General features: G+C 30.4%; 2 protein-coding genes across 2 annotated transcripts; one reads left to right on the plus strand and one right to left on the minus strand.

Moving 5' to 3' along the window:
- Positions 1–402: 402 nt before the first annotated feature.
- Positions 403–4,066, plus strand: LOC114193681 (O-Glycosyl hydrolases family 17 protein). Its single transcript, XM_028083573.2, has 2 exons — positions 403–1,323; positions 2,828–4,066. Exons 1-2 carry the CDS (start codon positions 995–997, stop codon positions 3,930–3,932), a joined length of 1,434 nt encoding a protein of 477 aa, XP_027939374.1. The 5' UTR covers positions 403–994; the 3' UTR covers positions 3,933–4,066.
- A 9,572-nt stretch (positions 4,067–13,638) lies between these two features.
- LOC114175964 (GATA transcription factor 9-like) lies at positions 13,639–15,195 on the minus strand. The gene is made up of 2 exons (XM_028060832.2): positions 14,887–15,195; positions 13,639–14,629 (listed from the first exon to the last, which is right to left on the minus strand). The coding sequence occupies exons 1-2, from the start codon at positions 14,992–14,994 to the stop codon at positions 13,943–13,945; spliced, it is 795 nt and encodes a 264-aa protein (XP_027916633.1). The 5' UTR covers positions 14,995–15,195; the 3' UTR covers positions 13,639–13,942.
- Between the last annotated feature and the right edge of the window lie 2,254 nt (positions 15,196–17,449).

Consider the following 17,449-nt stretch of genomic DNA (forward strand, 5'->3'; position numbering starts at 1 on the left):
CATACCAAAATAATCTTTTAAATTTTCAATATATCCTACTTTATTGAGAACTCATTTCTTACTAATGCACTGTGACTTGATGTCTTATAAAGACCTAAACCCTAATAGAAAAATAAATTTTTTACAATGACCTTTAAGCATTACCAATGGCAATATTTTGATCCTTTCTTCAACCTAAAGGCTTAGTCATTCTCGTCAATAACAGAAACTCGTATTTTCAGGGTCTTAAATTTCATCATTATGATCATTATGATACCTTTTCTCCTTCACACTCTAATTGCTTCTTCTTTACTCTTCAAATCTTCTTTTAACTTCTCAAGTGATAGCCGTTATAGCTATCTAGAACAGCGGTTAAGGTAGCCCCCACAACAATAATAGTTATTAAAAAGCGTGCGGGAATTTGGCTCTGTCATTTCCCACTACCCCACTTTCCCTTTCACAAGTTCCAGAGTTCTTCTCACTCAATCTCTCTCTCTAACAACATTTTAGAGAAACTGGTTTGGTTTTGTTCATCTGGGTTCCAGGACCTCACATTCTCTGCCTTATCTGTTTCTCTCTGTCAGAAGGAACAAACCAATAAGAGACAACGAGAGAAAACAAGAATAAGCTATTTTTGTTGATTCTTATGTCAAGATTTTGTTAATTGTGATTTGTTGTGCTGTTTCTCTCTTGGTTGTCTTTTTTTCTTTTTTTTCGATTTATTTACTCCGGTTTGATCTTTCACCCCATTATTAGGTCTATCACCGTCTCATTGATCGTGATTTCGTCTGTGAAAAAGTTGTGAAATTTTCGCTTACTTTTCTATCCCCACTTTCAGAAACGGTTGCTTTCTGCTGCCCCCACTCTCCATATAGGAACAAGAGAGAGTTTCCGTTTGTGTTTTGTTAACCATTTACATACACATTTTAGCTTTTCCTCTTTCTTGTGTTTGGTTTAATTTTAGCTGGAAAATCTTGATATTATTTTGAGAGGAAAAGTTTTTGTCGCCCTTGCAATGGAAAAAAACTGGATTTTGAGATGGGTGTTGGTGGTGGGGGTGATGTGTTGGTGTGGGGAAGGGATTGGTGTGAATTGGGGAACCCAAGCAACACACAAGTTACCGCCAGAAACAGTGGTTCAGATGTTGAAGGACAATGGGATTCAGAAGGTGAAGCTTTTTGATGCAGATGATTCGACCATGAGTGCCTTGGCTGGGACTGGGATTGAAGTCATGGTGGCTATCCCTAATATCCAGCTTGCTGAGATGAATGACTATGGCAGGGCCAAACAGTGGGTTAAGAAAAACGTCACGCGTTACAACTTCAATGGGGGTGTTAATATCAAGTGAGTTTTCTATTCTCTTTTTTCAATTTCAGTTAACTGCTTCAATTGTTATTGTTCTAATTCTATTGTGTAATTTGGCCTTCCTTAAATCCATCAGGGTGTGTAGTTTGCACCAATCTTAGGTTTAAACTTGGTTGTTGCTATTGTATAGAATTTGTTTTTCCTTTCTTACTTTGTTTTCGAATGAAGTTTAGAGGTTATTTGGTATATGATGTGGTTGTTACTTGTTGGTTTATCTGAGCATTTTAAACAAGTGGATTTGATTTCAAGTCCTTGATTCTCTGTTTTAGACTTCTTGGTGAATTTATGTTCGCCCTACTTCTTTTAATTCTGTCATTGATGTTGCTCAATGATGGCATGCTTAGGAAAAATCTTCTATCATTCACATTAGGAGCGTTTGTTACCGGTGATGGCAATCCACCTGACGATAATAATAATAATAAATAATCATTCAAAAGTGTAAGAAATACGTAATATTATTATTATTATTCAGTTTAGGGACCAACCCTGGAAATGTGTGAAAGGAATCTTTCAAAAGTGAACCCAAAAGTTGTCTTTTCTTTTTATCAGGGAAGTTCTGTGTATAGGGCGATCCCCCAGAATTAGATTCCTTTTTTGGTAGTGGTGCATGAGAAGTCCTTTGCAACTTTGTTGTGGCATAGGAGAAGGGTATTTGTTCTAAGAATCATTATGCCATTCTAGAAGGTGATATCAGCGGAATGTTTGAGGGAAGAGATATAAAAGTGTCAAAATTCCCATATAGGATGACTTGTACATTACCTTAGCATCCATCTTAATTCCCATTGATATGTGCAAGTAACCAATGGATGTGAGGAGTTTCTGGTATGAGCATGTAGCATTTTTGGGGAAGGGAATATTTTGTGTTTATGTCTATTATGTGTGCATGCATTAAAAAAAATGATTTCAAGTTTAGACATAACATAATCGCAAACAGAACAAGGATAAATTATATTTTTAGGGTATGTTTGTTGGTGCTGTGACTTGCAGTTCTGCATTGGTTAACGAGAAGTTTAAATAAAATTAAAGGGGCTAGAAGTTTAGGGTCTAAATAATGGAATCTTTTCAACATTTCTCTTAGATGCAAAAGGTTTCTTATTATATTATTAAACGCCACATGTTATGCTTTGTTGGATGGAAATTCAATATTGTTTATCTCAACTCCTCTTGAATGCTAATTTTTGTCATTCTTCAGCAAACATGTAAAATATTTTTGGGACTAATTTTGTCATTCTTTAATCATTGAATTGCTCAAACTCTCGAATAATTGATTTGCCAAGTAATCTTACCAAATGTCACAGCCATCTGTAGTAGAAAACATTAAATACTGTCATCTGGTGTTAAAGCCATTCTGTCAATTTTTGATTTGCGAAACAGTAATTTGCAATGAAATTTATACTTTCTTTCCCTGCCAAAACTTTTCTTGATTTCCTTATTGACATTGAAATGTAGGACTATGCATTAATCTTTACATATTCTTTTGTAGGTATGTAGCAGTTGGGAACGAGCCATTTCTGAAATCCTACAACAATTCATTCTTGAACATCACCTTTCCTGCTCTGCAGAACATTCAAAATGCCCTTAACGAAGCAGGCCTTGGAGACACAGTGAAGGCAACAGTACCCTTGAATGCAGATGTGTATCAGTCTCCAGATAACAATCCTGTTCCATCTGCAGGAATATTCAGGCCTGATATCAGTGGTCTCATGACCCAGATAGTGCAGTTTCTCAGCAAGAATGATGCACCATTTACCGTCAACATTTACCCCTTCTTAAGTCTCTATGGAAACGATGATTTTCCTTTGAACTACGCCTTCTTTGACGGTGTAGACAATCCGGTAAACGATAATGGTACTCCATACACCAATGTGTTTGATGCAAATTTTGATACTTTGGTTGCTGCTCTGAAATCAGTGGGGTTTGGAGAGATGCCTATTTTGGTGGGAGAAGTAGGATGGCCAACAGAAGGAGACAAGAATGCCAATGTTGGGTATGCTACGAGGTTCTATAATGGCCTTCTGCCAAGGCTTGCAAGCAATAGAGGCACGCCGCGCCGCCCCGGACACATTGAAGTTTATCTTTTTGGACTCATTGATGAGGATGCCAAGAGCATTGCACCAGGAAACTTTGAACGCCACTGGGGAATATTCAAATATGATGGACAACCCAAGTTTCCAATGGACCTTTCTGGACAGAACCAAATCAAATTTCTGATAGGTGCACAGAATGTGAAGTACCTTGCTCCCAGGTGGTGCATGTTTAATCCTGATGCTAAGGATCTGTCCAACCTTCCAGAAAACATCAACTATGCTTGCACCTTTGGAGATTGCACTGCACTTGGATACGGATCCTCTTGCAACAACCTTGATGCTAATGGCAATGCCTCTTATGCCTTTAACATGTACTTCCAGGTGCAGAATCAGAACCCAATGGCCTGCAATTTTCAAGGTTTGGCCAAAATTACTACGGACAATATCTCAACACCCACATGCAATTTTATCGTTCAGATAGCTGCTTCTTCGGCCTCTTCTTTGATTCCCTCTCTGGTTGCTTTCTTGTTTACTACTTTATTCATGATCCTGTTTTGGTAGGATTTCTTTGTACATACATTAGAGGTGCTATTTTTTATTTATGGCTTTATTGTTTCTTGGAGAGATACTCTGCCTACTATTTTTATCATTAATTTACAGATTCTTTTAATAAAACTATTCACAGATTGAGCTCCGATAGCAGTCAAGTTATGCATGTGGGATATTCTTATTTATTTTTTCTATACAAAGATTTAAAATGTGAAATTTTATTTAAGAAATCTCAGCTTAGCTTCACTGTTGACATGTTAACTTTGAACGTTTGCATTGGTTAATAGAAAGAAAACTATTTCATTTGAATATATATATATATATATATATATATATATATATATATATATATATATATAATTATATAAAAACATACTCCACCTTTCAAGTATATCTATGATAAGGATCGAAACCAGCGAAAAGCAAGGTCATGGATTAGGTGAATGCCGACACAAAAGAGGGAGCATGCCACTGGGACCAAATGTGTAATCATATGCAAGTTTTAACATTAAACAGAGTTCTGAAGTTTTCAGAAATGAAAGTTGAAGTTATCTCGTGATTGTAACTTGATGTGTTTCTGTAAGCAAATATTCAGAATAGTCTTTTATCTTAAAGATGCAAATATTCCTTTCTTGAATGGTTTTAAACAGTACTCTATGAAATTTTAGATTTAAAATCAAATTAATGTGCAGCTTATAAAACTAAATATATGGGAAGATAATTGAAAAGCTTGATTTCACTATTTTATTACTGCTCTTGTAGCCGTTATATTTGAATTGGGCCAAATCTGATCACACACATTCACACAATGAAAAAAATGCATGTCCAGTTCCCTGTACTTTTTGGAATCAAATTGTATTTAGCTACCTGTTCATCTTTCTCCTTTCATGTGATCGTATTATGGTGGGACCATATTGGTTTTGAGGAGGCAGACAAAGAAATTGAAACTCATTGGCAGAGGTTGCTTTCAAGTCTCAATTATGAATGCATCCTCCAACACCTACCAAGCTCCATTGGGGTATTTGGTTGATGTGATCTATGTCATAAAATAGCACTGATTATGTACCCCCATACTGGGTGAAGATAGGTGGAGCTGCAGAAAGTTTAAAAAGTTTAAACAAAAAAAAAATCAAACATAATATCATATACAAACACTTTTTTTTTTTTAATTATGTCAACAAATTCAAAGGAAAATTGGTAAAAGAAAGGACTAGTAGTACATTGATACATGTAGCACCACCTAAGTCTGCTGCATATTTAAACCTACCTAGCTGTTATTATTCCTGATAAAGTGATAGCTGCATTTTCATTTTTCAGTCTTCATTTTTCTTTTGACTTTTGTTACTAATAATTAGAGGCCATTAAAACATCTTTTCAATAATTCATATTCTTTACAGCTCTAAGACAGGGTCATTCTGCTTGGTGTTGGTGACATGCTCATATTCCATCATGTGCACTGTGGCGTGGGTTAAAGTTGTTAACTTTTGTACCTATTATGCATTGGACACAGACACAAGAAATAGCCTCATAATCAGCTATTCCACCTTTGACTCAACCTCAGATTTCAAATTTAAATTTTGGGATTAGTGAGAATTTGATGGATTAATAACGTTAGTAACAGTGTTATCAATCGTTTCAAGGTGGATGGGTATCTTTTTAAATCATAATAGTGGCTTCAATCTCCAACAAGTTCATGTCTTTATACGGTTGCTGCAATCTAGTACTCTGAGGAGTCAGGTGCATGGTTTATGGTGTCTGATGTGTGATCTGTCAAACCAATGTCGGCTTGGATTTGGAACAAGGAATCATGAGAATCTATCAAATATTTTGACAGATATAACAGTTTAAATTAACATTAAAGATTATGAGAAAAGAAAAAAAAAAACGCCAACAAATGTTATCCATGAAAGTATTCGATTCTCAAGTTTGTGAATGAACAAAATATATATATATATATATATATATATATATATATATATATATATATATATATATATATATATATATATATATATATATATATTAGGCTTGTTATGTGAGATAGTGATTTTAAAATGTGAATTCTTTTAATCTGAGTCATTTTGAAACTTGTAAATGAGAGCGTGAATTCTTTTGAACTCAAATGTTTATTTTATTTACTACAAGATCATTTTAACTAGAAAATCCGTGGAACAAAATTAGAAACCACACAATAGAATAAAAGAAAAAGGACCGATAAAATTCACTCACTAATGAATGCAGCTGATTGATATTACCATATTGATTTTCAAATACAACACGTTATTGTCTTTTTTATGGGCAAAATTTAAAAATAAAATATCAATAAAACTACATTCTTAATGTTAAAAGAAATAAAATCAGTGGACACTACATTTCAAAATTAACAAGGAATGTTATATCTTAAAGTCATGTTGAACATTTGCGTAAGTGTGCATTAATGTGCATCAGATATTTATTTAATATTCACTAAAAAAACCCTCAATTAAAAAACTAATTTTAGACTATAAAAATAATCAGTTACTATAGTGACTAATTTATATACCAATTTATAAAATTAAAAATTATTGGTTAATAAAATAGTTATTATTATAAATAAAAAATTATAATTGGTCACTAATTAATTAGTGACCAATTTTGAAACTAAGTAATTTTAATAGCTAAAATCTAGGTAACTAATTTTTAGTGACCAATTTCTTTTGATAGTCAAAATCATGGTAGCTAATTTTAAAGACCAATTTCGGTAACCAATTATAATTTTTCATTCATAATAGTGACTATTTTAGTAACCAATAATTGTTAGTTTTGTAAATTAGTATATAAATTGGTTACTATAGTTACTAATCATTATTGGTCACTAGAATTTGTTACTATGTAGAAGTTTTCTTGTAGTGTTTTTGTTTCCTGCTATTTGGTCAAGTTTTTAGGGAATTATTTTATTAAATTACTTAGTTATGTTCCATGAGATGTATGCTTCATGAGAAATGACTACCAAAGGAATATTGGGTAAAGGCAGCAAACACGATAATATTTTTGTTAAATAGACTTCCTACCAAAGTAGTTGATAGGAAGACTCCATTTGAGGTTTGGATGCTTGTGTTTCACTTATGTGCCACAAATTAAGAGAGACAAACTAGACAAGAAAGTTGAGCTTGGGATGTTTGTGCGATATAGTTCAATATCCAAGGCTTACAGAGTTTTTCAATCTTCCATAAGAAAAAATCTTATAAGTAAGGATGTGTACTTGTAATGGAGTAGATGATGCACCTGTCAGAGGTACTAGATTACTTTTAGATATCTATGACAAATGTAATGTAGCAGTTTTAGAATCTACAAGATATGGTGAAGCAATGAAGGATCCTAAATGGATGGATGCAATGCAGGAGGAACTTTCCATGATCGAAAAAAAAAATCAAACTTTGGAGCTTGTTGAAAGGTCTGAAAACAGGAAAGTCATTGGAATGAAATGAGTGCTTAAAACAAAGTTGAATGCGGATGGTTCAATCAACAAGTATAAAACAAGGTTAATCATGAAAGGGCATACTCAAATTTCTATTGTAAATTACTTTGATACGTTTGCACCGGTTGCAAGGCAAGATACTATCAGGATGTTGCTAGTGCAACACAAAAAGGATGGAAAATGTACAACCTTGATGTCAACTCAGCCTTTTTAAATGGATTTCTATAGGAAGAAATCCTTGTTGAACAACATGAGGGTTCTTGGTGAAAGGACATGAAGACAAAGTTTATCTATTGAAGAAGGCTTGTATAGTTTGAAACAGGCCCCAAGAGCCTGGTACAGAAGAATTGATGAATTCTTAACTAAACTAGGCTTTGTTAAAAGTCTTAGTGAATACACTATATACATCAAAGATAACCAAGTTAATTTTGTTGTGATTTCTTTGTATGTTGATTATCTCCTAGTTATTGGCAGCAATTATGAACTTATTCAGCAGTTTAAGGATGATGTTCTGCAAGTTTTTGAGATGACAAACTTAGGAGAAATGTCATTTTTCCTTGGTATAGAAGTTAAGCAAACGAATGGTGGAATTTTTATTAGTCAAAAGAAGTATGCAAAGGAGATCCTAGAGAAATTTAGCATGTAAACCGTAAAAGTATGAACACTCCTATGTGTCAAAAGGAGAAGTTATGCAGAGATGATGTTTCAGAATAAACGGAGAATGCACTCTACAAAAGCTTAATTTGTTGCTTAATGTATCTCACAGTAACAAGACTCAATATATTGTATGCAATAGGTGTACTTTCAAGATTTTTTAATTGACCCAAAGATTCTCATTTGAAAGCAGTAAAGAGGGTGTTGAGATATGTCAAGGGGACTTTAAATTATGGCATTCAATCGATCACATGATTCAAGTTGCAAGGTTACTCAAACAGTGATTGGGGAAGATCTTTAGATGACATGAAAAGCACCTCAGGCTATTGCTTGAGTTTTGGATTGGGAATATTTTCTTGGAGTTCAAGAAAACAAGAAATTGTTGCACAATCAACCGTTGAAGCTGAATTCATAGTAGCCACAACAGTTGTAAATCAAGCCTTATATGGCTTAGAAAAATATTAATTGATTTGCACTTGGAGCAAGAGATGACTACATAAGTAATGGTGGACAACCAGACAACCATTACCATCTCAAAAAATTTCATTTTTTTTTCATGGGAAGACAAAGCATTTTAGTATCAATTAGTTGTTTTTCTTGAAACCATGATATCGCACCTAGGAGAAATGCACCTTAGATATTTTCTTTTTTCTTGTTTTTTATTTTCAAGCCAATTATTTTTGTTATCAAGAAAGGTTCGCACCGGTGCTATTAATATAAAACTTTTGTATTGAGTTGCATTCACTTTTTTTTTCCTTTGCTTTCATTCTTCTTTAACTAGAGTGAAAATTGATTTTGAATTAAATTTCTTCAAAATTTTACCTATATGTTTCTTTTGAGTTATAAAGATATTAATATTCATTTGAACAACTTTAAATACATATATAGAATGAGAAAAATTATATACGTATTTCTTATGTCTATAAAACACGATTTGATCTATTTACATAAGTTAATCTAATATGAAATTAAACCTCACCTATTTATTAAATGAATATGCTAAATTTATTGGATGAGATTTGAATAAGTTTAATTTCTATATAATGTGACTGTAAAAAAATATATTATCAACGAAGAAAGTATGATCCCTTCAGTTTTAAAATAATTATTATAAAAATAAAAAATTTGTATATACAATAGATTATAAGTAGATAATAACCAAAAAAAAAAAATATTACCTGTGTATGGAATATGAATATAAGTCTCCACATACTGTGGCTAACTTTAGAATTGAAATATTGATGCAATTATTGGGATTAATAATTGGCATAGTTTCCTCAAAAAGTGAATTTCAATAAGCAAAAGTGCAAGACGTTTTCTTTTGTACAACCCAATATATACACATTAATGTAAACATAGTTATGAATAAGCCCAAACTATAAATTTATTGCAAGTGTAATGTTACCTCGTTATCTAACCATCGTTTTTTAATTTTAGTATTGTTTTAATTTAATTATCTAGGCCCACTTTCAGGGACTTTGATGAAGGACCCCTAATAAAGGTCTTAATGGCTCCTTTCCAAAACCTAGGAGAAGTATTTACAATTTAAAAATATTTCATTTTAAAATACGATTTTATTAAATTTAAAATATACTATAAATTTAAATATTTTTAAGTGAGTTTATGTTTAAAATATTTTTTACTTTTGTTTGAATAACGGCTCGTTTAATTTTGTCGTTAATGAAATTTAATTAATCCGTCGATTTTCCTTTTTCTCTAATATTTTTCAACTTGTTTTTTCCTTTTCCAAGAACAAGGTGACCTGTAAGTTAGAAAATATTATAGTGGAAATATGAGTTGATCAACATGTTGAAGATAAGAAATAGAAATTACAACCACATCATATTGTCAACAATAAACTAAATGACATGGTAATTAATAAACAAATATATATTTTAAACACTTAATATAACAAATTTTTAGTATAAACTTAATTCAAATTTGTCAAAAGATAAAATACTTTAAAAATTTAATTGAGTCATATAATAATTATCATGACTTCTTTTTCCAAACATCAATTAATACTCTTTCACAAACTTCAACAAGTTTGAATTTAAAATTTTAATATTCATTTTTATTTTCATCAAATTTTAATAAAGACTATACAATTTTGATTCTTGTGTGTTTTTGTTTTCTCAAATTTTTTAGTCCAATATGTTCTCTTCATTTTTTTTATTTCAATATGTAATCAGTGTTTTTTGTTTTCTCAAACTTTTTAGTCCAATATGTTCTCTTCATTTTTTTTAATTTCAATATGATTTCGATCTTTTGTCGATTTGCGTTAATGATGTTTAAGATAATGATTTACATAATAAAATGTATACATGACACATTGTGAATTCATATTTTTTACAAAACTAAGAAAATTATAAAAATATAATTTTGCATAAATTAACCAAAAATGATACATTATAACATTACCATATCACACTTACTTAAGAAGCACACATTGCAAAGAGTTATTCATCTATACCTCTCCACCAAATTAATCCATATATTTTTAATAATATGATTAGAATGAGTGACAACAAATTAAATTGAGTGATTATATTATTAACCAATTAGTTATTTTATATTCAACTTGTTGATATTACTCAATCATTGCATAAATAAATAAAAATGTTAATAAATGCTCTTTTAATCACCAATGCAATTTAAAAATTTAATTTAATCATCTCATGAATCAAACATTTCTTTTAAGAGATATGTTATTTTTTAATAAAGAAATTAATAAGAATATATACATTAACTATATTTTAAGATTATATTCTTTGAAAAAAATTGCTACGATAGACATCACTGTATAAATAATATATTTTTATAATCTAAACTCTTAAAAAATTGTATTAATATAATTTTTTTTAATTTACTTTTGAATATTATTATAAAATATTTTATTTTATTAATTTTATACTACTAAAATATGAGATGTTAAATTTTGATCATATAAGGTGTAATTGTTGGTGCACTATGTCAAAATTATCTTTGATATGTGGTCCTAGTCAACTTGTTCCTTTAAAATGTTTTGTGATCACTATAAGATGTGTGAGTAATTTCCTTCTCAAGTGTTCTTTCTTACATATTCTTTTGAGACTTTAAGAAATATAATTTAAAATTCTGTCAACTCTTCAAAGTCATCATTTTTCACCAAAGTGTCTTGTGTTGAGTTAGATTTCTTTTAATACTTGTTTTTTACTTGTGCAAAATATTAGATACATCAAACATGAGTGTCTTGTGCACAACACTAAGATTTAAACCTCAATAAAAACTTGTATATGCCTTTAAGATAATCTCATTTCGGTGTTATGATGGTGAGACCTAAGGATTAAAATAATAACATGCAAATATTTATAAGTTGACATAAAATTTTCTGCAAGGTATTTTCATTTAAGTATAAAGAAACGCATATTACGATTTTATTAATCCAAGAATCTACATAAAATTGTTAAATACTTGTATAGGGTGTTAAAAATTATTTTTATTTATTTACATTCCCTAAATCGTATGAATTAGCAAACAATGATTCAAACTTACAGAAGTTAAATCTATTTTTTCTATATGATGTATTTGCTACTGATAATTTCTTGATTATTTTTTTTTATCAAATTATTCTTATCAAGATTTGTATTTTGTGCTATATTAGTACTTTATATAATATTCTCGGCTGATTAAAAAATATTTTTTAATTACTTTTGTTTGATCAAATTATTTTTATCATTGTTGTTTATATTTTGTGCTATTGTAGTGCTTGTATAATATCTTTTGGTTGATTAAATAAATATTAGTTTTAATGACATCTCACATTTTAATTGTTTGTCCATCTTAAAATTGATCCACATCTTAGGTATATTTTGACTTTTTTTTTCTTTGTTAATATAAATATTTAACATGATACTCAACACTTTATTCATCTTAGACATTTATTTAAACATTTCAATACTTTCAAACATTGTAATAATACATGAGACATGGGCATTTATTTATGAAGTTATAAAGTTATTTTTCCCAAATAATATTTGAATATTCTTGTCCTGTTTCATTAATAGCTGATGAATTATTTCGATTTGACTTTTGAACTTTTGACAACTTCAATTTTATTTAAATTTTATCTTTTATTTGCATAATTTAAGTTTCAACTTGTTACTTATTGTCAGATTGTTAGTTCAAAATTCAAATTAATTAAAAGGCTAAAGTCAGAGTAAACCATTGAATAAAGTATTAAAATTAATAAATTTAGTGATGTCATCAAATTGACTTTATTAAAAATTTAAATTAACAACTATTTAGTGTCCCAAAATTTCACCATTTAAGCCAAGAAATAAGGCACTTCTCTGACCAAAAAAATACTGTAACATCTCTAGGGTCAATTTTGTGATGTGACATTGCTAACTAATATTGTAAATGATAATCTAACAATCTTGTACAATAACTAAGGCTATGCTGGTTAAACAAATGCCTTAATTTATTTTTTCAAAATCCTCACAAAAATAGTCTTATTTTTTAATGAAATAATCCAAATAACAATTATCTATTTATAATTCTATTTTGTACATCTATATTGCAAAAATTACCTAATAAGTTATACGTTTAAAACCTGAATTTTGAAAGATGCTACATAATATAAAAATTTAAGACTTTAAATTATAGGAATAAAAAAATTTCATATTAAGGGTAACCTATTTTGAATAATTAGATAAAAATATTATCAAAGTGTGATTTTTATAGCATCTTTACATTGAAGTATTTGAATTTTTTAAGATAATATTTATTTTAAAATATAAAATTTACAAATTAAACTTTATAAAAATATTATTCAAATTTCAAAATTTAAATAATATTTAAGAATTTCATATTTTAAAATACATTACTGGCTTTGAAGTTTCACTTTCTTCTCTCTTTTTTATTCAATAAATTTAAATTTTTATGATTTTAATTATTTCAAATACTTTTAATTTTTTTTAATTTTCTGACCCAAACAAGCTATTTCATTCCAAATAATTCTAAATTCATTAACTAAACAAATTATTCTCTTAAATTACATCATTTAAATACAAGTTAAAAATCATTCTTGAAATTGATTTTCTTTGACTAAAATTTTGGAAAGAGAAAGTTTTCACAGGGAACTGTGTTATATAATTATCAATTTGATTTATAAACTATTCCAAACCTTGGTTGTGGCATGATTTTGCAGGTTGAAGTTACTCCTGGGAGCAGCATCGAATAAAAAGGATTGGAGGGTAAAGAAGGAGAATAATTTCTTGAAGAAGTTGTTTCTCATACATGCCCCATTTCTAGAAATGGAATCAAATCACAGTAAGCAGAAGAATAGAATAAAGAAATTTGAGGATTTTGTTTAGGTTTAAGAATTTGAAAGTCACATGCATGTGCATATTTCGTAATGGATGAAATGACCTTATCTTCTCTCTGTGCTAGTGCATGCCAACTGCATAGTATAAATAAATAAATAAATCAAGACCACTCCCACATGCTTATACTGACAGAATACGATACCAATTGGAACAAATTTCACGTCTTTGTTCTTTTAAAGAAATATTCAAAGCTAAAAAATGACCAAAGCAAAATGGGAAAGAAGGGCAAAGTCAAGGAAGTGCTGTGCAAATCACTCACTAATCACACACTTTTTTGCTTCTGCATATCACAGTCTTAACACAGATAACATAACACAAATGCAGAGTTCACAGAATATCTACTGCAGGTTAAGACCTGAAACCAAAGGTTCATCTTCACTTCTGCATTAATTTCCTTTGTGTAAAGAATTTGGTTTAATAGTGAAGAATGTGTTGTTGTTAAGAAGATTGAAAGGTATGATGAGATATGATAAATGATAACAGTGTTTGGAAATAGTTTGTTCCTAACATTTGAAGTTTGATTTTTACATAAAAATAAAGGGCTAGTGGTGTTGAGTCATCCTCATCTCCATGACTTTCTTGTGGGAATTGGAGTGCAAGTAGCTAACAAAAGTAGGACTCTTGGCTGGTCTATACTCTGGTAGCAACCTACCAGACTTGTACCTAACTCCACATGCATTGCAAAGTGTCTTAGGACCTAATGGTCCTGCCCTCCACTGTGGGGTCCTCTGAGCCAGGCAATGGCTGCATCTCCTAGCCATTGCTGCTGCTTGTTCACCACTGCTACTACCTTCAACCTCACACTCCCCAAAACTTTCCTTGCTCTTCTCCACCACTTCACTCACTTCTTTCTCCTCCTTTGGCTTAGGCATCATGAGTTCACTGTCAGCCAACCAATAAGCCTGTTTCAGGAGAGGAGGGTCACAACTCAAGGCTTCATTCTGGGGGTTCAAATGCTGTGACCATATGCTCAAAGGGTCCTTCCTTCTTGGGGCTGAAAGCCTTTTCCTTTTGCTTCTGGCCTTCCCAGGCACAGAAAAACTTTGCAAAGGAGACTCATTCTGTTGTTGGGGTCTCTTCAATGTGCCTGAACAACAAGGGTTGCTGCTGCTTGTGCTTATGCTTATGCTTGTACTCTTAGTCCCACCACCTCCCAACACAAAGCTTGGGGGGCTTGAAAAACAGTCCTCAACAAACTCTGAAAGCCACTCCAACTCAACATCCACCTCCTACACATGTTTCGTCCAACATAGTAAGAACAACAACAACAACAACATATATCAGAAACAAACCATGGTATAACACTAAAGCTACAACCTGGTAAAGAATTAGTCAGCCAAAATAAAGCAAACACTTTCTCAAACCATGTTGCAAATAACTACGAGGGTCGAGGTAAATTAAGCTAGAACAGTCCCAAAAGGAGAAAAAGATAAGGATAAAAAAAAACAAAAAAAAAAACAAGGCAACATTAAAGTGACCAACTGACCGTGTTCTGTGCAGAGAAGAGGTCATCAAGGCTGCTTGAGCAAGAAGGGGCAAAGACCTGATCTTGGTGGCGTTCAGTGGTAACTGATACATTTTGGCACATATTCATGTTGATGAGGGTAAGACTCAAGAGTGTGTAATTTTGAAGCAATGAGAGAGGGAGCGAAAGAGAGGAAATAGAGAGAGCCAAAATTGGTGTTCCAAGTTAGAAGAGAACTCAAGCTTTGTCTGAGGGTACCCTTTATTAATACGGGCCTTGGTTTTTTGTCGGCAGATAAAAGGTTAAAAGCAAAAAGAGAACAAATCAAAATTATCACTGTGAAAGCTCACATCACTATCTTATGCAGACAAAAACACCAATCACCATCTCTCATCTCACGTTAACCTTGTTTACCCCAAAACACCATTTACTTATTTCTATATTCGTTGCTTACCTTTCTTATTTTCCTCTTCTGTTGTTTGTTCCCCTGCCTTTTTTCTTCCTTTGGCATGCAAATAGAATAAACCACGATGTTTTTTTTTTCTTTTTTCTTTCAGCATCAAGGAAAATAAAGTTGGTAATTTGTTTTTGGAAAAATTGGTTTAGTTTTGAGGGTAAAATAATAATATTAAGAGTGCAGAGAGAGAGGTAACTATTAGATGCCCCTGTTTCAGTTTTGGTTTGTAAACATCTCAAAAGATGCATTGGAAGAGTCCAAGAGAGCAGGGCACAGACTGTTTCTGCCAGTTTCAGATTCATTTTAAATGTTTTAACATTCAGATTCTTCCAAAATCTTTTAACTTTTGCCAAGTTTTGGTGCCTTCAATTTTGTGGTCCTATCACAGGGAGGGAAGGTAAACTTTATCGATATAAACTCTAATAATTTTGCATCAAAATTAAAACTTCAAATATATTATTTAGTCTTTCAAAATTGTTGGTCCAAATTTTCGTACATATATTACAAAGTAAGTCTTACATTCGTGTTACTAAGAATCTAATTACTTATCCACTTTATGAAATTTTGTTAATGTGACACAGTTATAGCTTTTTAGTTAGTTATATAGTGAAGGTGCAAATTAATGTAAAAAAGAAATTATCTTGTAAAGTGTGTAAATTAATTGGTGGACATTTTTTTTAATATAACCATTTCTCTTTACTCTCTCTCTCTTTTGAGAAAATTATAGATGTTAAGAATTTCAAATTCAAATTCAAATTCAAAATAACTGATTATTTTGACTTTAAGGGTTTAGGAGCGCAAGTAACTTCAAAGTTTTTGAGAAAAAGTCATCAAGTAGAATAATTTAAATGCTCAGTTCATAAGTGGTGAGTAATTTTAAAAATAAATGCTAAATGTATTTTTTTTTAAGAAAAGGTTATCTAATTATAAGCGGTTCTCTTGTAAAAATATGTTGTGGAAAAGAAAAGGTTATCTAAATATGTAAAAAAGAAAATGTATTTGACCTTATACATTTAAACTAATTATGTTTTACTTTTCCAACATAAATTTATTTTCCAGAAATGAAATTATGGCTGAAATGCAAAAATAAAATAAAATTGTATTTTATAATATAATTATAAAAAAATGTATTTCTATCTTCTAAATTTATATAAGTAAAACATTCCACCGAAATCAGTGGCGTTTTCTTCACCAACTTTTGCTGCAAACAAATTTCTTCGAATTGGAGGCAATCACAGGATTGTGATTTATGAATTGCTTTTACCCATATCTTGCATTGAGTCTTTAATTTCCCCGTTTTTATCCAACTCAAACAATCTTACTAAATTACACAACGAATTGGGATTCTTTGTTATGTTTTTTTATACCGATAAACACTTATTTTAATATTTTAAAATATATTAAAAAAATATTAAAATATTAATATCAATATATTTTAAAGACAAAACATAGAATAATATTAAAAAACAATAAAAAATTTGAACTCGTAAATAACCAAAATCAAACGAAATTGATAAATAAAAAATTAAAGTGTGTGAATTTTTTTATCTAGATTAACGTTACTACCGATTTTTAATGTGAATATGTTAGATGCTTATGAATGAGTTAAGAAGATCACATCAATAAAACATGTCATGTTATAATAATGTATTTGTAGTACTATGGAGAAAACATATTTGATTTTTATATTTATTATTGTATAAATTTCATAAAGATACTAATAATGTTCCGATTGTACTTAAAAATAAAGCTTTTTAATATATTTGTTTAAAAATATGTTAGATGTAGTTGTCAAAAGTTTCAATATTTGAAAACCTACACTAGTGCTATTTTTTCACTTGTCACACTTATTTTACATGTACATGTGTGCAACTTTATATTTTTTCACATGTCACAATTTTCTACTTGTAACTTTTAGTTTTAAGCTTTCCAATTTCAATATATAAAAATTATATATTTAATTTCACTTTAATTTATAATTTCATGAAACTATACTTTCACACTTTTATCTACTACGTATTATTGTGAATAATATATATAAAAGTAATGTGTAAAATTATAAATAACTAAAAACTAACTTTAGAGAAGTAAATAAAAGAAAGAAAGGTCATGGTTTCACATTTGAAT

Source organism: Vigna unguiculata, chromosome 1 (genome assembly GCF_037176805.1).
Source record: "Vigna unguiculata cultivar grain cowpea cultivar isolate G323 ecotype 2 chromosome 1, ASM3717680v1, whole genome shotgun sequence".
NCBI classification, from domain to species: Eukaryota; Viridiplantae; Streptophyta; class Magnoliopsida; order Fabales; family Fabaceae; genus Vigna; species Vigna unguiculata.

Excerpts from the sequence above, each read along its gene's own strand:
- LOC114193681 (XM_028083573.2), top strand. The coding sequence starts at position 995 with ATGGAAAAAAACTGGATTTTGAGATGGGTGTTGGTGGTGGGGGTGATG. Across the intron at positions 1,324-2,827 it reads AATGGGGGTGTTAATATCAA|GTATGTAGCAGTTGGGAACG; the intron begins GTGAGTTTTCTA and ends ATTCTTTTGTAG.
- LOC114175964 (XM_028060832.2), bottom strand. The coding sequence starts at position 14,994 with ATGAATATGTGCCAAAATGTATCAGTTACCACTGAACGCCACCAAGAT. Across the intron at positions 14,630-14,886 it reads TCTTCTCTGCACAGAACACG|GAGGTGGATGTTGAGTTGGA; the intron begins GTCAGTTGGTCA and ends AAACATGTGTAG.